This window comes from Motacilla alba, chromosome 2, assembly GCF_015832195.1.
Source record: "Motacilla alba alba isolate MOTALB_02 chromosome 2, Motacilla_alba_V1.0_pri, whole genome shotgun sequence".
Taxonomy (NCBI): domain Eukaryota; kingdom Metazoa; phylum Chordata; class Aves; order Passeriformes; family Motacillidae; genus Motacilla; species Motacilla alba.
The window spans coordinates 23,228,756-23,252,833 of record NC_052017.1 but is presented as its reverse complement, the minus strand read 5'-3'; the positions used below and the strand labels follow the sequence as shown (position 1 = coordinate 23,252,833).

At 39.4% G+C, this 24,078-nt stretch overlaps 1 protein-coding gene across 1 annotated transcript in view; it reads left to right on the top strand.

Annotated features, from left to right (window-relative positions):
• Positions 1 to 24,078, top strand: part of CDK6 (cyclin dependent kinase 6) — a 127,906-nt gene that overhangs the window by 78,296 nt on the left and 25,532 nt on the right. Inside the window, exon 4 of the mRNA XM_038130146.1 lies at positions 14,615 to 14,724. Within this exon, the coding sequence (XP_037986074.1) occupies positions 14,615 to 14,724 (110 nt within the window). The remainder of the gene's footprint in view (positions 1 to 14,614; positions 14,725 to 24,078) is intronic.

Genomic DNA, 24,078 nt, shown 5'->3' with positions numbered 1-24,078 from the left:
TTGCATGTACTGAGCTGCTACTCATTACAAAATACTTAAAACTTCACAGGAAGTTAGATTAATTAGAATAGGCTTCATTCCTCATAAGTACACTGGTTCCTTCTGCAGTCAAGGACAAGGAAAGTCTTTCAAACTTTGAAAAATAAGCTGACTTCATGATCACTTATTCTGGGAGTGGCATGTAATCTATTTTGTACTTGCCTGAGATGTAATTGATTAAAATTACACTTGTGCCTGATATGTGAGATGCAACACGTAGATAGCATTCTTGTGTGCAGCATTTCCCAGTCAACTGTTGTTCATCCCAGGCCCTACATATAGGAATGGCAGAATGGTTCAGAGAGGTCATCTCCAGTCCTCTACATTGTTTTTCAGCCTGAAGATTACACCTAGACTTGTATTAAGAAATACGGTTAGTCTGCACATAAGTGATTTCAAGGCATGTTGCTAGACTAACACTTCAGTTGTTCAGAAGCACTAAAAGCCTCTTTTATTAATCCAAATAACATCTTTGCTGTAACTAAAAATCCATTCTTTTTTTTTTTTAGTTAGTTGTGCTGTTCACTTCTGTTTTCCTTCTCCTGGATTGTGCTCATGGGTTATTTTGGTCTTGTTCCTACTTCTTTTCAAAGAAGTTTCATTTTCAGATTTTCATGCAGTAGCCCAAAACAAAACAAAGTTTATCTGGTGTTTAAAGATGCTTTGTAAATAGAAAAGCTTAAGGAGGGGTCATTTAGACCCATGGTTTTGTAAAAGCTTCATATTACAAAAACTAACTCGCTCTAAATTCATCCTGAGTGTATCCTTCCAAAAACAATAATACTGGTAGCTCTTGAAAACATTTAGTTTCTGATCCCAGGATCACTAATGACTTTAAATATCAGAAACACAACCTTAACAGAAAAGAAAAATATTCCAATCTAAATAAGTTCTTTGTTTGATATCATCAAAAATTCTTCTCCTTGCAGGCTGCAATTTTCCTTAAAAAAAAAATAGTATTTATTAGCTGCAATTTTATCCTCTTTAGAAAACATTGAGTACTTCTAACTTTCTGTTTCTAAAGCTACTTTTTAAAGTATTGACAATCAAAAACAAGCATAGATGTAAATATCAATGATTTCACTGCCTGCAGTTGTCTTCCTCTAACCACCCAGAGCATTGACTGAACTCGGTAGGAATTACGTACGTATTTGGAGTTAGCTTGGAGCTTTTTATGAGATGTCCAGTTGTGGTTTTTGACACAGCTTAATAACATTACCCTTCTCATGCGAAATATTTTTTGCCTCAGGAACTGAGGTTCTACCGGCTTGTCTGTTCCTCTTTAAATTTAGAACCTTAGACAATGCAACAGCTTTAGAGGCTGTTGACCTGTGTCAGTCCCAGAGCTGCTGATACTTGGGCTTGGTGGCTCTGCAGAAACTCTGGCTTCTGGTACTGCTTCTCTCTTCTCTCCTCCTCAGCATCCATGGGGCCACACATGGATGTTACACAAGTATTTCCTGACCACATGAGGATGTTATTTACAGGACTTCCTCTAAAAGTTCAAGGAGGGGATAGATGTTGCTCTCTCTTTCTGGCTTTTAATACTGTGAACATCTTCTGGAGATGGCAAGCACTCTTATTCCCTTTCAGGGAATATGTAGAGAATTTTTCACATGCAGTGGTTGTTTCTGAGAATGGATCTTTGTGAGGAAAAGGCTTAGACAAGTGCCAAAGATGGGAAAACATATTCCAAGATTAACTGGTTGTAAAGTTGATGTTTTCACAAGAGCACTTTACTCCGTCTCTGAGACCATTAAAGTATCTACACTAGTGCTTGAATATTAGTTTCCATTGGATTTATTCTCTTATTTTCAAAGATGGATATATATTGCAATAAGCATTTTAGAAGGCCTTTTTTGTTAAGTCCATATTTATCTTTTTTTATAAGGACTCTTCCTGAACTGTTAGGAGCCGTGAGTGATTTACAGAGCAAAAGGGATATGACACAAGAAGAGATCTCCTAAATATTGTATTTTACATTGTCAGGCAGGAGAAGGGCAAACCTTTTAAAGCAGTACATCTCCTTTCCACAGTGAGTGCTCTGTTGTGTATCTTCACTTTGCTGTACAATGGCAGTCTGTGGTTCAGTCTGTCTTCAATTTTTTAGTATTATTGCTCTTTCAAGGAGACCCCAAGAGAAGGTATTGCCACTACCAGCAAACAACATTGCTACTGACTGGCCAGAGAGATTTAAAACATATATCTATAAATTGGATTTTTCCTTCTGTCCTTGAGACTCATTATGCTCAGTGTTTGGCAAACCCTTGTGCCTATAAATTGATGTACTTTCCCTGAAGCTGAGAACATTCACTTTGTATCATGCAGAACACAGCTAAGCCCGATTCTGGACTACTAAAATTGCATCTCAATGCCACACTCCAACAGCAGATGCAGAGTACACATATCAGCCGACATTCCCTTAACCACTGCTGAAATTGGAGTCTGTCAAACAGATGCCTCAAAGTGGATTTGGACTCTCAGGGAAGGTGTTTCCTCTCTAAGGCCTCTCTGCACTCAGTGTTCAAGGAGTTAACAGGGGAGCTACTTTGAAAATAGAGGCAGAAGGTCATTGTCGGCAACAGCAAAGACTCCTACAGCCTGCCATGGAGAGCCTTTCACCCGTCATTTCCCACCCAGGGGATTGTAAACATTGGCTCGCAGCCATGGAGTCCTACAGAACTTCTCTTTATTTGCAGCATATACATTTATATGTCTTAATGGAAACTGAAGCACGGCAAGTTATTCCTGCGTGTCCAGAAGGAGAGAGGGAGCTTCTGTTCAAGTTAAAGGGATGGGAGAAAGAGCCATTGCTCACTCTGGAATTTGAAAACATAGAGATACGCTTGTTTAGTGGTGCTTCACATGTAACATAGCTGCTGTTCTCAGGCAAACTTTCTCAACTCACAGGAATGTGTAGAATGCTGTCACTTAATCAGAATCCAGAAGAGGTCTTTTATCTGCCATTTGTTAGTAACTAGCAATATTGCTCTTATCTCATTGTCCTTTAGCTTGATGCAGTGCCCTCAGACTTGAGAACTTGTAACATGAAAGCACTCATTACCTTGAACATTCTTGTTTGTATTGTCTTAAGCTATTATCTCTTTGGCTTAAATAATTGATGCTTTGTATCAATTTTGAGAGTGTTATCTATAGAAGTCTGATCTACAACATTATTTTCACAAATAAAACATATTATGTTTTTATAAGTCTGTCACCACTGTGGAGTAGAGTCTTCAGTGATCTAGACTAATTCAAGTCTTGTTTATCCAACTAAAACAGTATGTTATCTATAAATAATTTCCCTTAGAATGTGGCTTCTTGAAAATGACATAATCATGCAATCTTTAATATTAAAATTGGGAAATGATGTCTGTGAAGTTCTAGTATTGGACCAACTGTAACATTCTGGTTTTCTGCTAAATCTTCAGATAGTTAATATCAGTTCAGAAAGTCCTACAACATTTATAAGTGGAAGAAATTTTCTTTAGGTTTCTTTCAAAATCTTGGGCTTCACTTAGTGCTGTGAACCCTAGTTTTGACTACTGAGTAGTTTATCAAGTACCAAGGGAGGAGATGTTGCTTATTTCTCCACAGATGAAAGCAGAATGCTATCTTCTAGAATTTTTGTGAGTTCCATCCATTGGAAGCAGAGAAGTGGAATACAGTCTGTCTAGATAAAAAATAGAATTCAGCCTGGTTAATGTAATTAATGCCTGCTTTTATTTTTATCCAGTGATGGTCTAATGTAAAATGCATACACATTCCAGAGCAGTGTCCAGAAACTCGGCTCCTTCCCCCTTCCAGCTGATTGTTCTTAAGCATTCGGCTGCTTTCAGACACAGTCTTGCCCCATGACTCATATACTCCTGGCAGAATAGTGATTTGGCTTCAGCAAAGGCAAGGAAAGAGCTGTCACCCAAAAAACCCCTAGCCTAGTGGTCAAAGAATGTGCTTGGGTGTAGGAGGTACCAGTTAAATCTCCCACTTTGGGATTAACCTAATAACATTTGCACAAGATGTTAATGTAGATGCAAACATATATTGCTTCTACCACCACTCTTGGCTTCACCAGGTAGGGCTCCATATGGACTTTTGTTGAAAACATCCGTTTACCCAGGATACCTGTCTACCAAAAGTGCATCACTCACAGTAGTTGTTTAGCTCAAACACAGCTGCTTGTTTCTGCAGCACAGACATCTTTCTGATGTGTATGACCATCTACACGTAAGACCTGTAGATGCTTTCAGAGTAAGAAGAACAATTTTTGATAACTAAAGATGCCTACAAAGTGCTTCAGAACTTCAGTGGCTTGTGCCTGGCATTTTATTGGTCTTAAGCTCACAAAGCTACTTAAATGCGAGATTCAGACAGCCTGAAGATTTCTCTTACTGTTTTTGACCTTTCTCTCCAGTCCTTGCTTTTGGCTGGAAACTACATGTCTTTGTCCTGGTGATGTTTATTTCAAGACTCAACTAATTTCTAATGATCTGTGGTATGTTTAAGTATATATGCATACACCTATGCATATATTGCATGTGTGTATGGAAAGCTCAACTTTTTAAAATTTTCTTTGTGTGTATTTACAAATCCCTTTTCACCTTTTTTTTTTTTTTTTCAAAAAGAAGGATGTTTCATGAGGGTTTTGTATCCCAAATGTAATTTCAGTGAATTCTTGGAAGGTACTTAGTAGGAGTTTCATCTCTGTGGTATCATTTACAATTTTGCTTACTTCAGTTTAAAGCCATACATTTATATAAGGCCATAGTGAAATCTACTGCATTCAGCTTCAAATGTGGAACATATTTGCAGTGTTCAGAGTTGCTTTATGCTATAGGTGGGAAGGCCCAGCTCTGTGATGGTTGTCATGATGATGAGCCAGTTGAACTCTACATGTTCAGGTAGAGGGCAGGTACATCCCAAGTGAAGCTTCTACTGCAGAGAAGCTGACTAATTTGCAAGCCTGGGTTATTAAAAACTCCCAAACCCTGGGAGTTTTTACTCTTAAGCTATTGCTTCACATGACCATCTCTGACAAATACTGCTCCACCAGCCTTTTATGTACTCTACCAGGCTCTCAGTGGAATTGGTACTTTGCCTTCAGACACAACATTAGTTTCTAGGTTTCAATCTCAACTGAATGAAAATAGCATCTTGTAGAATTTGTTTGCGCCAAGTTTCTGCTATCTAGACTCCCAAGCTGCCCACAATAAAGCCACTCACCTGGAGAACTGGCCCAATTTAATTCATTCTTTGTGGCTTCTCTGTACATCTCCTCCTTTTGATCAAGATGTGTTGACAGAAGTGGGCCAAAGTTCTGTGGGAGAGAGGGCTGTGGTGGCCTTCATGGTTTTGCTTCTTTTACGCTTTTTCTGTTCAGGATTGGAGTCCAACACAGCACCCCAGGAAGTGGGAAAACTTTTTTCTGTCGACCAGACTCTGGTTTTCTGGTAGCAGTGAAAAGCTGGTCATCATTATCAAGTCCAGCTGTAGGTTGTAAGGCTCAGATTCTCTAGACTGATGACCTCAAGAAAAGGCCAGGCAGTCACAGGGGCAGCTTTGGGGGATCTTGGCATGGAGACAACCACGGTTTGGTCCTTGGCACAAGTTAGAGCTGTGTGTTTTCCTGGGACAGGGACAGGGCATCAGTGATGTGAGAGACTGTAAAAGAGGTGGATGCCATCCAACAGGAATATGCAGGACACTAGATTAGTTGATTTTGTGGCTTAAAGATGTAGAGGAGAGCAAAGCAACTGTAACAAAGCCCAAGATGTGCTTCTAGAAGTTAGGACTGTTCCCTGAGCTAGCTAATGCCAACAGGCGACTGAGTAAGTGGAAACATGCCAAATTGCTGCAGCCAGACGCAGAACAAGGTCTGTATTCCAAGGCACAGTCTCAGGCTGCCACCTTTTAGATTTTTTAGGGTTTTTTAGCTTCAGTTTACTTTGAAATTGTGAAAGGAAATGTCTTCTTCCTTACAGTAGGTGTTTGACTTGATCTTCATATGAAGACAGTGGTGTTTATTTCTGTCTGCCTTTGCGGGTCTTTTTTAGTTCTGAGATAGATTATTAGAATTTGCTGTTTCAGTCTACAGATTTGATTATGAGTCTTGAAGCATGATTGAACAATGTCTACTTCTATTTAAAGTCTGTCACTCTCGGTGTTAAGTCTCTCTATCTCTAAATACATTGCAATATAAGCACAAGTCTCATTGCATGCAAAGCTGACCATTTCTGTAAAGAATTGAGTTGTCCCATATTCCATAGAAGGCTGCGCTGCAGCTCAGAGAACAGAGAATCACGGTTTTGATTTCAATACACAACAAGGCCTGGTAAGTCTGACTTTCATCGGATCTAGATGAGGTAGTGTTGCTGATACTATTTTTGCTCCTTTCTTTTTGTATAAAGATAAAACATTTTTCACCTGAAGTCTCAGGTAGTCTTTCAGAAATGTTCTCTATATTGTCTCTGTAGAGAATTCTGTGAAATAACTCTGCTTAGTAGAAATATATTTCCTTGTATGAATTTTGAGGTAAGGTCTGAATCACTAGTGGTTGAAATGTTACCTCATGTTAAGAGCCACGTTTCCTTTCTAGTAGCTGTTCCACACAGATGTTTAGTGCACAGCGACTTTTAAGGTAAAACCCACTGAATGTAGGTAAAGTATCTTCAGCTATGCACATGATGTGCAAACACACACGCACACGTATTCATGCCTCCTGACAACGGATGTACCTAGAAATGCTCTTCAGCAGCACTGTCACACTGGGTGATGTGGTTCTTCCTAGAAATTAAAAAGGAAAAATTCTGGTTAGCTTTGTCTATAGAACATCTAAGAAATTAATGGCTTCTTTATTTGTCATATTATCTTTCAGTAGATGCTAAACCATGTTTTCTTCAAATCACAAATGTTTTAGCATCAAAACCAGGAGATCCCATTCTAAAACAGTGACTTGATAGTGGGTGGTACATGTGATCAGGATTTGTGTCTTCTATAAATAAATAATCTTTCGCTTGATGATCTAACTCATGGAATGATAACAACATTCATTCCAGTTTTCATAAAGCAATTCATCAAGCTTGTGCCCAAAATGGAGATGAATGTGAATAAAGAGATAAATTGGTATTACCCTGTGCACTTCATGAGACCCGGAGCACTAGAAAGGATTTCATGTTTTGTATGCTAAATCTTCTGTCAAGAAGTGGAGTGCTTTTTAAATGCCACTAGAGTAGTTTGATACACACTTACTTTAAAAGGGAAATGATTTTAATGTTTCTATAAACAGGCAAACTATTGTCATCTTTCTCTAAGAAAGAAACATTCTCTCCAGTCATACCTATCTCTGTGATGGAACTGAAAACAGTTAAATAACAATGGAAGAAGCACTACTCAAGAGAGATTAAACAAATGTAATTGTTTAGGCAGATACTATCCCCGGAAACTAAAGTACATAATATAATGTAGCAATTACTACCTTCTCTGTCAGAGTTAGCAATAATAATAGGTCTTCAGAGACAGGTTAAAGAGAGTCCTAGATTTGCTTTATAAATGCAGAATGCTTAGTGAATGCACTAAGACAGTTGCCAGCAAGTAAAGGAGATACACCCTTGTTCCAAGCCAGAGATGAAAAAATAATCATTGCACAAAGGCTAAAATTCAGCACATGCTAAAATACCCTGTCTTGGGCTTATTACACCTGTGGGACAGGTGGGTTTTGAACGTGTTCTCAGTCTCTACTGGAATTGTTGTGCATGGTACTGCGGGGTGGAATGAGGCATTGTCTCTCCTCCCTTCTTCACCTCTTTTCCTCTTGCTCCTGCCTCCAGCGCACCCTAGACTACCTCCTCCCTTATTTCACGGGACTCACGCACATGAAAACACACACAAAATCATTTCCCTATGTGATGTAGGTGTGATGCACTTCCAAAGGTCTTTGGAGTGTTGCTAGGGGACATGGAAGAGGAGGTGGGGAATATCATCATTGCTGGAGCAGAGCAAGGCATGGTGAGGGGGCGGTGATGGATCTGTTACACCAGAGGATTGGAAAGTGGGGCCACCTTGGGCTGTCAGGAGGACTCAGAGCAGCACACAGGACAAGTGTGGGGCCCATGATCCTGCAGAAATGCTGTCATGTCACAACCTAGTGTCACCAGCCCTCTGGATTGCAGCTTCTGCCCTGCTCAGTCCTGGCTATTGGTCCATGCTCCAAACTGAAGGCACTGAAACATTATTAAACAACTCCTTTCTTTTCCTAAGCAGTTTTTAATATTACATTGGCTTCATTTTACACAACAGTATACTGTTAGACCAGTGAGCCATTTTAGCATATTCAGTTCAAAAACTACATTTCTTCTTTTCAGTCTCTGTGGAGTCTTTTTAACTGTGTTTCTACTAAGTGAGAGGGAGGTGGATTAGGCAGAGACAGCCTCTCTCTGCAGGAGGGATTGAAGCCAGGCTTCAGTCAATATGCTTGTCTGTAATTCTGTCCTCTCCAGCTAGTCTGTGGCAAGTGGGTCAAGCTTAGTCATAAAGCTGAGAAGACATTTTCTACAAAGCTTCTTTTACAAAGAAAATTCTTCAAGTTATTTTACAGTCTCAGACCTAAAGAATAAGCCATGAAGTAGCAGGTTCATAGTGAATTTACTAAGATTCCACTTTGAATCCTTGTGAACAGTTTGAAGAAAAAGATTTTTTTTGTAAAATTGGAAGACCATGAAGCTATGCTAAAGAGCTTGACTCTGCATACTGTACCATATATTCTGTAGGTTTGTTCCCTCATTTTAGTCAAAAAGAAAAGACAAAAATAAATGAAAAACAGTCAAAAAGATGTCCAGAAGATCATGTGAAAGCCTTGTTAGTGAGAACTGAACAAAAAACTGAAGTTCTTAAAATGAGTTTAAGAACAATTGTAGGGAACATTAAAAAAAATAATTTACAAGTAATCTTTCATGAGATTTAAATACTTTAAGTAACAAAATGAGCCAGCATCTAATGGCCAATATAATTAACAAAATCAGTACAAAAAGAGCACAGAAGAAACCACAATCACAAAAGCAAAATATTTACAGAAAGAATTTTACTTGGATTCAAAGATACTTTATGGGAATTTAAGCATCCTTTCTTTTGTGGCATGATTTCTGTGAGAGTTAGTGTTTTAAAAGGTTTAATAGGCCTCTTCCAAGCCCCTTCAGAACTAATTAACATAGAATTAGTCTCATCTGGGTTTGGATATCTAAAAGATGTCTACATATGGGCCAGTCATATTCTCCCCATGGATGGTGATCAAATGCAGTGTGTGTTCATCTGGCCTGTGCAACACATTTAGGATAAAGTAAGACCAGTTGCTGGGTGAGATGAGGAGTAGGCCATGCCTCCCCCACCCCATCACTCTGGTGGAGCCACCCCTGAATCAGAGGAGATGAGGGAAGCATAGCAAAATGCCTTCTTTCTGGAGTGAAAGGAAGACCCGGGGCCACAGCGTGACTCACTGGCTGGTAGATTAAACAGTGCCAGAAAACATTCGTGGGTACTGGAGCTCAATTGTCTATACTGTTAAATTATTAGAATGGTTCCTGGCATGAGTTATTCCAACCAGCCCTTCCCCAGACAGTTCCTAGGCGCTGGCAGTTAAGCATGGACCGAAGATCATTCCCAATAAGCAGTTTGCATGCGGTCACCTTTTTTGGGAGGCTGAGAATTTAATAATATGGACATAGGCCACTCTGTACTTTTTGGTCTCAGTGCCAAAGGAACATTTCCTGTCCCATTTAATTTCCTAGCACAGACATAGCTGCTGTGTTACAGTCTGATCCCTGCTTTGTTCGTGTAGCTGTGCAACTGGGCATTGGTCTGTACTTAAAGTCTGTGGCAAACTGAAATGTAGTCTTTTGTGTCTGCGTTACTCAACCCCATCCCTAAACCACTGTTTGTCTTTGTCTTTTTTAAACTGAACGCTATTCAGACAGCAGCTATATTTGGAAAGGGCTGTATATTGTACAGCTCCATTTAAATTAAGCAGTTACACAAAAATGAAAATCTGTTCTGTAAAGTAAATGGAAACTATATGAGACTGACACAATGCCTAGATCTTCTGTTCTGTTGCTAGTGAGTAAACGCTTCCCACTAATTTGATTTTTCATCAGAAACAAGTAACATGAGGTGAAGGATTGAAACTTCTTGAGCTAGGTGTTGCCCGATAGCCTCATCTGTCAGGTGTAGTAAGGCAGAAAGCTTTATTTCAAAATGAAGTTCTCTTTCTTTATCTGACTCTAAATGCAGCTCTGTCCTTGATTCTCACTGAGCACATTTCCTTCTTCAGAGAGTCAGACACAGCCTCAGTAGATTTTTGCAGATGTTCTTTTCCTCTGTACTGCCTCTCAAATACACGTCATTTATTTTCATCATGAAGTGCTGCCTAAATCTATTAACTTTAACATAGTTTGAAGTAGTGATCTGCAGCTACTTCTTACCTGATACCATCCAATCTTATTGGATAGTAGAAATATCTTGAAATGTTTCTGCATTGTGCACTGAAAAAGGAACTTATTTAGGTACCTACTTCTTCCAGTGTGTGAATATTGTCAGTTTTTTCATATGTAGCTGGATTTATTAAATACAAATGTTATAGGGTATCTTCAGGACAGGCATAATGGGATAAGAAACTTAAGGGGGAAAAGGAGATAATTTTGCCCAGGAGCATTTCGAGGCAGTTGGAAGAAAGGACAGGGTATGAAATTTGGGAGAGCTTGGAGATGCAGAGGAGCTGATGAGGAATGTGAAGGAAAACAGAGCCCATGGGATGTAGCAGGGCAGCAGGCTGTGTTCACCTGGGTGTTTGCACAGGAGCAGCAGAGAATTAGATGTGTTTGGTGATGCTGTCAGGGGATCACTGGTGTGTTTGACAGCAGGAGGAAGGCAGCAGAAAGAAGCCAGCAGGTCATGGGACATGGTAGAAACCTGGCTGGTGTAAGAGTGGAGCTGAAGAGACCAGCCAGTTGAGCAGAAGCAATGAGAAGGCAGTGGAGAGAAGTTGCTTAGGAGAGAGGACTAAAATCAACATGGTCACTAAAGTCTACAACCTCCAAAGTATTTTGGAGTCTTGCACAATTTAGGATCTCCATCAGCATGGGATCATGAGTCCTTTTCCTACACAGCAGTCATCATGTCCTGCATTTCATGTGTGCCAGATTTTCAGGAGAGACAGAATTTACGTGAGATGTACTGATGTAGGTACTGATGCTTTTTTCATCCTAAAAATGGGACTTAATCAAGCAGCTCTGTTAAGTGCACTGTCGCTCAGGGAGACCTTGTTTCCCTGGTAGTGTGACTTACCTAAGCAAAGCATTTTTTCACTCAGAACTATGCTAAAGAGGAAGTGATGACCTGTTTGTTCAGCCTCACCATATCCTGTGTTCAGAATAATTTTCATTTCTACTTCTCTGCAAATGTTAATGGAATGTCCACAAATATTTTCTTGGTTTCTATGGTAAGAGAGAGTGTGAAACTGTCAAAACCACTGCATCATACTCATCATCCTGTGCTTTTCAGGAGAAGACCCTAACCACAAAAGGAGTCATCCTTTTGTGGCATTACTTGTGCATGAACAGACATTTAGTACATTTTGATCCCTTTCAGATTCACATCTTGAAACACAGACTTGCATGTTACAAACCATGAAGGTTATTTGATCACTTTTATAGTGGCACATTAATGACAGAGCATATCAAAACAGCTCAATACAGATTCCTTCTTTTCTGACTATAATGCAGTCAGGCATTAGCTGAAATTTAACTGTTAGTCTTCTGGAAATCTTAGATTTTACAGGTTTAACTTTCCAAATTACTCAAGTAACATCTCCCAGTAGCCTGTGTATGCATGCATGGTGCATAGCAGGGTGCAAACGCTTGGGGAACTTGCCAGTAAGGGCTCACATGGGATAAGCAGCCACCGTGCTGCACACTTCCGCAGCCGTCTGAAAACAGCGCTCTTCCCCTGGGCAAGCACGGGCACGGGCAAGAGCTGTGCTGCATCTCTCAGGAGAGGAGCAGCTGTCCTGTGCCACACTCATCTGGAAGGGACTTCAGTTTGGGACATATGGTCCACAACCATGCATGCCTTGGTTCTTTGCCTATGAGAGTGCAGAGCCCTAATGTTGCAGGGCTTGTGGGACTGGGGAAAATAAATCGTCCTTTTTATAAATTATCTTATCTCTGTGTGAGAAAATCCATGTGGACCTTAAACAAGGAATCATGAGGTTTGGTGGTATTCCCGCAGATCACAGATTACGCAGCTCTTCCTCCTGACACTGCACCCAGCCATTCACAAACAGTAATGGGTTGAAATTGTTATATCTGTATTTCTCAAAGCAGTATTACCTCAGTAAGCTTTTCCACAAATGTACTGCAAGAATAAAAGCATAGTTCACTAATACATCTGCATTAGGAAAAATAATGTGTTTTAGGAGGAATTATATCTGGTTCAGACAGGGCATCTCCAGAGAGAATCCCTGACCTCCAGATATATTTGTCTCCTTTCCTTGGAGTGAATCTTTGAAGAAACTTCTCTGGTTTTTATAGAGAGAAGTGTTTCATAAAAGCATCACTAGTGTGGTAGCAAATCAGGAACAAGACAAATAAAGCTAAGTAAAGCCCAGCTGCCACAGAGGAATCTGTTTCTGTGGATTGGTATCTGGAAATGTAGCTTGCCAACACAGTACTTTGTACTGTGTTATTGAACTGTTTTGTAGACAAATTTTATAAAGAAACATCAAAGTGTTTAAAAGAACAGTTAGCAAATATGACCACTCTTGCAAATATCCATGAACCTCCCTTCAATAGCCATTCAGTGGTTCCAAAGGCTGTCAGGGCATTTAACGATTGTAATAAATGTTGTATTTCCTTTTGTTTCATCTGGCTTTGACCAGCAAATTCGGCTGATTGCTTCCATTGTTATTTTTCTTTAGAAGACAATTACATTATTATCATTAAAAAAGCCCACTATTCTTACACATTTCTTTGTGTTGGTCTTGAAATTCAGAACTCACTATCCTAGTTAACATAATTTTAAAATTTATTTTCATTCTTATACTTTTCTTTGTTTCTGTCCTTTTTTTTTTTTTTTTTCAGAGGCTTGGTTTGGTTCAGGCTCCTCCTGAATGTTACATCTCCCATTTTCATGTTTGTTGAAGAAAACACCAGTAATTGTAGAGGCCCTGCCAGCCCCCATATTAATAGTCAGAAGTTTAAATTATAACATAGAGTAAGAAAATATTGGCACTTAGCTGATGGTCGTATGTTGTTATGGCTGGATTATAACTGTATTCAGGAGGAATACTCCTGTGGCTCTGAGATTATATTCTAGCAAGATAGTAGCTCACACAGGACTCTGCAGAAGTCTCCTTGCATTCTTCTGCAAATACCCTGAAGAGACAGTCAGCCTCATCTGTATTTGGTCTACTTGTGGGATACAAAAGGATAAATATAAACTGTTCCATCTCTGTTGTGAGTCCAGTGAGCAGGACTTAGGAAAGTACATTGATGGAGCAGTGCCAGTAAAATTTCCACTGGGTCCCTACAGTGTGTTGTGACATAACCACCAGGACAAGAACTGCCTAAAAGCAGGCACTTTACATGGCATATGTCCGTGGGAGAGAGTGTGTCATTTGAACATACAGTGTGAGAGAAGTTACTGCTGGTCTGACCAGCAGCACATGGACAGAGACAGTCACACAACTGTAAGGTCAGGAATCTGCCAGGAACCTTTGTGCTGTGTTGCTTAGTTAAAAACTGACAGTTTAGGGTTCCTTTGTGTCCAAGGAAACCACAGTAGACAGAACTGATGCCTTTGGTAAGGGACAGCTTTGAGAAGCGTTTCACTTAATCTGTATCCAACCGATAAAAAAAAAGGTATATTTTCTTGAGTTTCTTCAGAGACAACTTTTGAAGCAGGTCAAACACGTTTACTGTAATTGGCCCATGCACTTGAGGTAACCCAATTTCTTTTACAGAAAATAGTACATAAACCATAGAGGGATGAGAACAGACATGCTACAGATTCTGATTTGTCCTATGGGTAAACCCACAGTATTCCCTGGTTTGTTTATTTCTACTTTGGCTCTGGTGACTACATCTACATCCACAAAAGTCAGGAAAAAACACCTTGTTCAATTGACTACCATTAGCCCTGTGGAGATTCGAAATCTCCACTGGGAAGTGTTTGGGGTCTGTAAGCTGCAAAAGCTTTGAAGAGTTGCTGATAGTGTGTTGTGGTACTATGATTATCACACCAGTGCTGTACTCTGAAACTATATTTTTGTTGTACCCTGAATTGCAATGTTCTTGACAAGAAATGGTCTCATATCCTGAGTCATCATCACTGCAGCTATGGATATTGGGATTTTCCATACAGGACCCTTGTCTATGTGCTGCCTAAACCACTTTTCCCTAATATTTGAGTTTTTACAATATTTGAGTTTTTACAATACAGATTAAACTAAGTGAAAGCTGTACATAGAGCACTTAGGAGGTTGTAATTCTGAAGCTAACCATTCTCTTTTCTGTTCCTTTTTGTTTTTCAGGTTGTTACTTTGTGGTATAGAGCTCCTGAAGTCTTGCTTCAGTCCAGTTATGCAACAGCAGTTGATCTCTGGAGTGTTGGCTGCATATTTGCAGAAATGTTCCGTCGAAAGTAAGAAATACAGTTTTATTTTCTTCTTGCTTTTCATTTGAAAAAATGTGCAGAAATGCCTGTTACAATCCACCGAATCATGTTCATATTGGAAAGGCCTGATAAGATGTTTTATTTGCAGTGCAAAATATAAATGTCCATTGCAGATTCAAACTTGCTGCTGTCTTGAAGTCTCTTTTGATGGCAGTCTCAGCTCTTGGTAAAACTTGCATGAGCATCGTAGTATTCTGTTTGAACCTGAATCCAAATGCAGATAAAACTGGCTAAGAGAGGCTGTTAATCAATTTGAGTAAAGCTGGATTCTGTAAGGGATTTACCCTGAGGAAGGCACTGTGATCAGCAGAGTCTTCTTCCTCTGCAGTTTGTGCATTGAAGCATCAGGTGTTTGCTTGTAGTCTGCTCTTGGGATGTTTGAGATTTAAGAAGTTGCTGTAGAGTTGTTTTCTAGAGGTGGGATTTTTTAAAAATAGCTTATGTAGCCTGAGGGTAACGTAACAGAGATGATGAGTGTAGTCAACCCCATCCTCCAAGACAAATGGCTTTTTTTTTGCTGATTTTATGAAATCGGAACTGTCTCATACAAAATATTACAGCTGGATGCAGGTGAGCTGTGAATTCTAGAGTCCCTCTTGTGATCTGGTCTTTGCCTGTGGAAAGACACTGATGTGCTGGTTGTACCATGTAGGGTGTGGAGAGGAACAAACCTGCAAGAGTTTTAACAGGGTAAATCTGTCTTGATACTAACCCAATCACTTGCATTTTGGTTGAGCTAAAGGCAAAAAGTGCATGTTGTCATCACCTGGGTGATCTCCATAGAGTAGAAATTGTATAGCATTTTTTAACACCCATGGTGAAGCCAAAGGATATACGGAACAAAAAGGTGAAATAAAAATATATATTGGGTCAAACCTAAAACCCAAAATCAGTAAAATTTAGAAGGAGATGCAGTGCCATAAGGGCCTTGAGAAACAACAATGTAATTTATACAGTAAGTTCGAACACTAATTGAAGTCTTGCAAAATAACTTTGGGATTTTACTACTTATTAATGTTATATGGAAAAATAATTTTTCTTGGGCTTCTTGCCTGGTCAAATGGCCTGGGTAGAGTTATCCTCCACCCTGTTTCTCTCTGACTCAGAAATGAAGTCAGAAAATGAGAGAAAAAAATAATGAATATTTTAGGACTATCACTTAAACTCTCCATTGCAAACTTTTAAAGATTCAGTCTTGGCCCATATTCACAGTATTATTCACATTTTCACAATATTCCTTTCAACATATTCGACATATTCACATATTTGACATATTCACAATAGTATTGAGCTGCTGCTAGTTTTTCTGATTCAAAAAGGAGAGTCAAAAGCTTCATTTTACCATTTGCAATAAGAGTGATACAGGCCTAAAAATGAATGCAGAACTTTATTACGTGCTCAAAACTTTGTTTTTCCTCTCATTTAATTTGAAGCATTTTGACAGATAAAAAAATACTGTCATATACAAACTCCACCAATTTGATTTTATTTTTTCTAGTAATGGTGTATGAGCTTTTCTGAATCTCCAAACTCACACAGTAAATAAAATTTTCTGCTTTTATATAAATGCAAGTGTTACATTAATACTACAAAACCAGTATTTTTTTCTTATAGAAATGAATCTGATTTGAACCAGAGTTCAATAAAACCAGGACTTCTATTTCTCTTGCCAGATAGGGTCACTCTGACATTCTCAGTCTTATATTTGGGAGTCTATCAAAAACTGTAGAGGTCAGGAATCTGCCAAATCTGTATGTACTATGTTCTTTCATCACAGACAATATGACTTCTACATGCTTCAGTGTACAAGCATGATTTGGAAGACTTTTCTTAAGGGTCTTTGCCATAAAGCCACAGCAAACAGCCCTGGTAGTGGCTCTGTGGGTTAACATTGCAATACTCTCTGCACGATCTGTGTTGTCTTTCGGATTCTTCTGATGGATTGCAAAAGAAAGCCCATGTTACTGTGACCTTGGTAGCAATAACATGTAAAATTTTGCAAACTCCCTGGAGTATATCCAAAAGATTGAATAAATGCAATAGCAATTTTACTGGGGAATGGTAGTGCCCTTGGGTAATCACCAATCTGTATTTCCACTGGTGTTGGTAGGGTAAGTGTATAAGAATGCAGCTAAAACTTTTTGCATGATCGATACGGGTTTGATAGTCAAACAACCTTTCTGTTTTGCTGTCCTACTGGGTACTTTTGCCTTCTTTTCCTACTCTTTTTTGATTTTTCTTTTAAAGATCTTAAAGGTCTGTCATTTTTAAGAAACATACCAAGACTACTGTGGGCATTTTTGTATCCCAGAGACTTCACTGGAGTGGGTTTCATAATAACACTGTACAGCATCACAAAAGATACCAGAATCCTATTAATCTCAAGGAGACCTTGGACAATCTGAGTTTGCTTGAACAGAATTTTGTAGGCTGCCATAAATACAGTGAGAGTGCTTTAAGCCCAGATAAGTGCAGAAGAAAAGTGAGCTCTGTATGAATGGTCCAGTCTGTATGTTACAGGTTACTGTGTGTTTTTAAGTGAATGGCACCTCAGTTTAAATCACCCTTAATCTAAACAATTTAAAACAAATGCAAGCCAAGTATTTATTTAAGAAGTAGATCAGAAATACACAGAAGTGTGTAAAGGACTTGGACACACACACCCACAAAAAATAAATATATCTCTGTCTAGACACACCTAGAGCAAATTTGAACATTTCTCTCATCTTGGGTGATTCAGCTAAACAAATGACATTTTTCAGCTCTTTTTCTCCCGCAGTCTGAGGTTTGTATGAAGTCGTAGCTATTTTAAAAACGTACATTTCAATTTTGGTACAGATTTATAGGCTTCTGCAGAGATGAACCCATAGAGTTTGTATCCTAAAATCCCTCAGTTAGATTCCCAAGGATCCTATTATGTTTACAGATCAGCAATAAACTGCCCAGTACTCAGGTGTATGTGCTACGTACACAGAAACTCTTCTGCTATGTGCACTGCTGTCCATGTGCACTGCTGATGACAGCACCCCTGAAATAAAGCATTACTTCAAAAATTCCTTGTATGACAGCTCCAGTTTTTAAATTTCCTGTTTAGTTGAGCAGTTTGCAGTGACTTCTGGACATTTGGATGGAGTGTCATTATGAAACGGAAGAGTAAATGTATTTGTCATAGTGCTTGTTTTCTTCATGATTTAAAAGCTCTGGTGCATGGATAGTAAAAAGCAGTAGGGGAAATTGTAAGCTGTGCCATGGCTTGCTACCATATCAGAGAATCCTTCAGAGATACAGTTGGCAGGATTGGCAGGGGCCTGAGGGCATGGGGACATCACTTGGCTTGTTTTTTAGTATTTAGATAAAGATTTGAATTACTTACAAAAATACTACACTTTGAGGCTGAGCATTTTCCAGGCCAATAGGGAAGGGCTTTGTACCCTCTACTTGGTGAACGCCTCATTAAAGAGAAGGGCAGAAATGGGAGTAGCATGTACTTTTGTCTGGATACATAAAACTCTTCAGCTGGCTCAAAGAGTGTGGGCGGCTCCTTAGCAGGAAGCCATGACCAGTGTTTTAGGGAAGAAGAGAATGTCTTCTTGCTTCAGTTAAGTAATACTTAATCCAGGTGAATGAGGGTGAAAGGGGGAAAAGACTGGAATCCCAGGTTCAGATCTGGGTGAAACATTCTATAAAAGAAAACTCAGATCACCAATCATGGATTCTCTTCTGAGTAGTCAGTCTTGAGAGAATATACCAAAAATATTTTGGTGCTTCGTTCTTACTTTATCTATACCTGCCCAGTTTTCAAAACCACACTCCTATATGATTTCAGTGCTGCACTGACTAGGAGGTTGGTAGGTGGGCATGTGGTACTCGGGAGTCAGGTGTCTATGTAACAATTCCAGCTGGGCACCTTTAACTATAATATTAAACAATCAGCTGGTTTGTCTCCCTTTGGAGTAAATACAGAGCTAAAAATCATCAGAAGAGACTATCAGTTTTTGTAGCCTCTGTTATATTCACAGCCTAGTCAAGCTGAAGAAGTCATACAGTTGAGAGGGTGGCCATGTGACTGTGTTTGCAGGCACCAATTCAAACCCAAAACTAGAAAGACAGTCCTCTCCCAAAAGCCTTTTCCACCTCACCAAACCAAAAGTAAAACAGTATTATCTCAGTGCAACAACTTTCATCCATCCAGGAGGGAATTAATTCCGTTCACACAGGTTTCTTACTGAGACTGTTCGTGCAAGAGCTCCATGGTGTTTTAATTAGCCTGCTTTTGGTAAAATCATCATCCCAGAAATTTGTAAGCTGCAGGATTGGCATGAATAGTATGAGGTTATTATTTATTCATTTCTAAGTATTAAATCATGTTTCTAGCAGTTGTCTCGTTTTTCAGCCTACTCTGTCAACTCCTAGTATATGTGAGACAGTTCCTGCATTACCAACTGTGCTTGAAAATTGTAATGGCAGATAAGAGATGTGTGACTCTACTGAAATACCTATCGTGGGCCAAGTTCCCTGGTGGACACAAATAGCAGACACAGGGAAACAAGCTATTGGCATATAAGTGATCTTTCAGTGGTATAAATTTGTCCAATTAAAAGGAGTTACATCATTGTGTGTAGAAAAAGCGTGAGCTTGGGGTTTTGTTGTTGTAGATAATGTATACAGATGTGATGATATCAAAACTCTGGTGATATGAACACTGGGTTTGGGACCTACAGGCCGCCTAGAATCACAAAATATCAGGTCTTTGAAAACTAGCAGTACACATATTCATTCTTAGCTACAATGTCTTAGGGTACTGAGTAATTGTAGATACTCTAAAGCACTAAAATATAGTAAATCTTTATTCCCCTTTCCAAACAAGCCATAAGTTATTAGTACAGTTTGAAGTGCAGTAATCAGATCCATTGCATGTACTTTTCTGGGTCAGCTACAGAACCAGGTGGTAGAATGGGTTTGTGGAAGGAGATTATAAGAGTAGTGGGGCCAGCAGGACTGGGGAAGTGATTGTCTCTCTGTACTCAGCACTGGTGAGGTCACACCTTGAGTGCTGTGTTCCATTCTGGGTCCCTCACTTCAAAAAGGACATTGAGGTGCTGGAGGGTGTCCAGAAGAGGGAAGTGGAGCTAGTGAAGAGTCTAGAAAACATGTCCCATGAGAAGCAGCTGAGGGAACTGGGGTTGTTGTGAAAAAAAAGGAAACTTGGGGCAGGACCTCCCTGCTCTCTACAACTGTCTGAAAAGAGATTGTAGTGAGGTGGGGGCCAGTCTCATCTGCCACGTCTCAAGTGAAAGAACAAGAGGAAATGGTGGTAGGCTGAGCCAGATGGTAGGTTCAGATTAGGTATTAGGAAAAAAAATTTCAGTCCAGGAATGGTCAGATATTGGAATAAGTTGTCTGGGAACATGGTGGAGTCACTGTCTCTGAAAGTGTTCAAGAGATGAATGTGGCACTTGGGGCTGTGGCTCAGGAGTGATTATGGTGCTGCTGCATTGGTGGTTGGACTGGAGGACCTTCAAGGTCTCATCCAACCCCAATGTTCCTGTGGGTTGAGAAGGAGGGCCCACTCAGAATGTGCCACTCACTTCTACCTCTTTCTACCTCTCCCTGACTTGTGAGCAAAGGAAGAGCAGTCGAGTCAGCTCTGCAATTGAAGTTTCAGTTAATGCTTTGTGGGATGAAGATGATCAAGTGGTTGCAAAAAGAAATAGCCAAGTGTAACAAGAACACCTTTTTTAAAGCTGTCTCCAAAACTTGAAGCTGAATGGGGAAGTTTGAACTTCTGCCATAGAGTGAAAAGACTAACTTTTTAGTGGGATCATGCGGTAAAGTCTTGGCTTCGCTGAAATCATTGTTGAAATTAACCCTGACTTCAAAAGGGGTTGTAAGCTCTTCAGAAACAATTCAGTGTGACAGGGTTGCACAAAGAGTGGCAAAGCTATTCTCTGTTAATGTGCACAGTACAGTACTTGAAGCAATCACTGTAAAAGAGTGCTGCAAACTGGCAAGGCAGGAGAGGGTGTTGTGTAGTGGTGTCCCCAGCTTCCATGCCTTGCATTTCTTTCAGTGATGCTGTGCAAGCTTTCAGCTGTCTCATCTGTGATATGAACCCAGGACTCTGAGACTTTTGGTCAAAATAAGGGATGCAATATATGTGGGAGTTGTGAAGAACTGTCAGCTGAGAGTTGAGGCTAAGGGTGGAATTCACAGTCTCTCTTCTGGGCTTCATGAGGCTGCATGGCACAAGCAAAAGAGTGTGTTTAAGTTAAATTTGCCCGAATTTAAGCCACTCTAGGAGTATGATTATTGTTACCTGTCTGCTAAAATACTACACACACAAACACATGCACAAAAAGGTATCTACAAAGGAAGTCAAGCCATGAGTACGTGAGCTACTGTATGCATGTCCTTATCCAGAGAAAGATGTTCAGTTCCCGTTTGTTACCAGAGGCAACAAAGTGATAACTTGTAACAGAGCCTGCAGTTCCCTGGTGCTTTGAATGGGACACGCAGCTTTTCTCTCTGAAGAGATCTGCAGTCTGGTTCTTCCTTGAGTCTGTCCTAACTAGCATCAGTTTCATAATGCACTCATTTGGTCTGAATTAACTGTTTTGTAGGTGCTAATCTCTCACAGATACATGCTTCTAAGCTTACACTTTCCAAAAAAAGAAAAATTTATATGTCTGGCAACGTGTTCAACAGTGAGCCACGGGTTCTCAATGGCCTGAGTGTGTTCTTCATCTGGAGATTGAAGTAAAGAGGACAGTAGGCTTTGGGGAAAATTGTTCACAGAAATGCTGTTATTGCAGATAATTGCTTGGTTAAAAGTACTGTGTCCTCTCCTGACATAATCTGGATTAGTCATTCCTTATGATGAGTTGTTTTGCTGTTGAATGGTCTTAAGGAATAACCAGTCTGTAACTTCGCAAATGCATACCCAACAGAGGGGTTGTTTATGTGTGCTAAATGACCCTCACGTCACATTAAGTAACAGTATGTTGGTACTTGAATTTTTACTTTGATTAATATTATTCAATTATCCAAACCCTTATGAAAGCAGAAACATTCGTTTAAAGCCTGTAATCAACAGTAAAGTATCATATACTGAAACATTATGAGCTAAATACTTTGGAATTGAATATAGAGCTTGTTTTTCTAAGTATAGGACAAATTTCTGCTGCAGCCTAGGTGCGTCAGTTATGTGACTGCAGATACTTGGGTTTGGATGGGAGCAGAGCAGAGAGATACATATTCATATAAACCACCATAAACAGAACTGTCTCAAACTGAAATCAGTTGATAAACTTAGCCCTGTTTCTATAGGAAAGTATTATATTCCTTGTCTTTTTAAAGTTATCTTTATTTGCACACTATTGTGAATTGTCAACACACTGATATTTTAACTTCTTGGTGTGTGTATGGATATTGCAGATGAAATCCCTGGAATTACTGAATGTGAGAAAGAAAGACAACTCTGATTGATAGTAATGAAGACTTCAGTTTTATTTTACCTTTCTGCACATAAAAGAACAGTACCAAGAACACACTCTTTCATAGTCTGAAAGAGGCTCTGAAGATGATAAGGAGCCTCTGAAATATGAATACTGCCATGCAACGAATTGTGAGGCATATTTCTATGACACAGCATCATTTCAGATGCATCTTCCTTGTCAGTCATTTTCCTGTGCTTCGGCATATCTGATAATTTAGTCCTCACTGTTTTAAGTGGGCACAGTAGCTATGCAGCAGTAGGAATATTTGTCTTTGCCTACTAGATCCTGTATTCTTCCATATGGAAAATTTCTACTTCTTTTCAGTTCTTAGTTTAACTTTTCCTTCTCATGCTGTGTTCTCTTATTTTCAACACATTTCTGAAATGTCTTTCAAAATCAGAGAAAAGATCTGTAATATATTTTCAATCTTCTGTAGGTTGGAAAGAAGAGAGAGCTAGAAAGAGAAGCAGAGGAATCTGTTAACAAAAGAAAAAATAGGATGTATAACTGGGTGTTGGGAGGGTAGGTGTAATAAAACCAAGACAGTAGAGCCATGGCAAAAAGCAACTGAGTAAGTACAGCCATGAATGCTGCTTATAAGTTAGGTTTTCCATGTAAACTGCCAAACATTCTAAATGCGGTTTAAGAGAGAACTGGTCTCTTTATCATGCAGCAATTTAAACACAGACTTTGCAATCACATTATCTGGTGTTTTCCAGTGAACCTTAAACCAACATATCTAGTGGACCAAGAGCTCCAAAGTGTAATCATTCACTTGTGTGCTTGCTTACAGTTAGATCTTGGTAGCAGAAAGAACTAAAATAACAACTTATTTTTTCTGTTTTGTCTTTGGTTCTAACAAGAAATGGTGGATGTTGCAGCTTAGAACTGTAAAAGCTACACAACTTAATTTGCAACCTTTGAACCAAAGTACTGTACAATTCTGGCCTGTGTTTGTTTCTGCCATTTTTGGAAATTATCTTGTTTTGTTGCAAGAATGATTTACGTTGCAAGTGCCATAAAAGTTCACCACAGTCCAGACCAACTGTACTGGGAGAAGGTTTGTTCCTTAGAAAGATCTTGTCAGCATTCAAAATTCTGTGCTTTCCACTTTTTATCCTTTATTCTTCTGCCATTCATGTGCATAGGGGAGTGTGGGAGGCTGATCATTTTTCCAAACTAGACCTAATAAACTGGGATTTTTTTCTTCCTCCCCAGATAAGTGGCCAGCCTATTATGAAGATTTTTTTCAAGTATTTTTAAAGTTGAATGGACACAAGCCACAGTTTGACTTAGTGACCTTAGTGATCTGATAGAACAACAATGACATTCTGCTTCACACTTAAGAAAACTTAATATAAAAGGAAGCAGAAGACTGCACTTGTTCATGTTATTCCAGTTTTTTGGATAATGAGGGTTGTTTTCTGTTTAACCTGACCTCCAAGGTAGAACTTGCATAGGCTTTAGGCAAAGGACAAACACACCTTAATAGAGAGAAGGGCAAACACTTAGAATAATGCTGTAAGTATTGAGTAAGAAATAAATGTGTTTCCAAGACAGCATCACCTCATTTAAAGTAAAATACCATGTTGGTTTTTAGCACACATTTTTCCTCAAGCCTTTTCTAGTTGATATCTGTTTGTCTGCAGTTGGGGTGATTGATAGCCGTTAGTCAAATCCAGTAACTGTATGGGTTTGTGGTCGGAGATGGGTGGTAAGTGCCAGGCCATTCACTTGTGGTTTTGCTTCTAGTTTCCAGCTGTGCCAGACTTTCAGTCAGAGGAATAGATCTGTTGGTAAGGGAAACCGTTGATAAACCATAGAA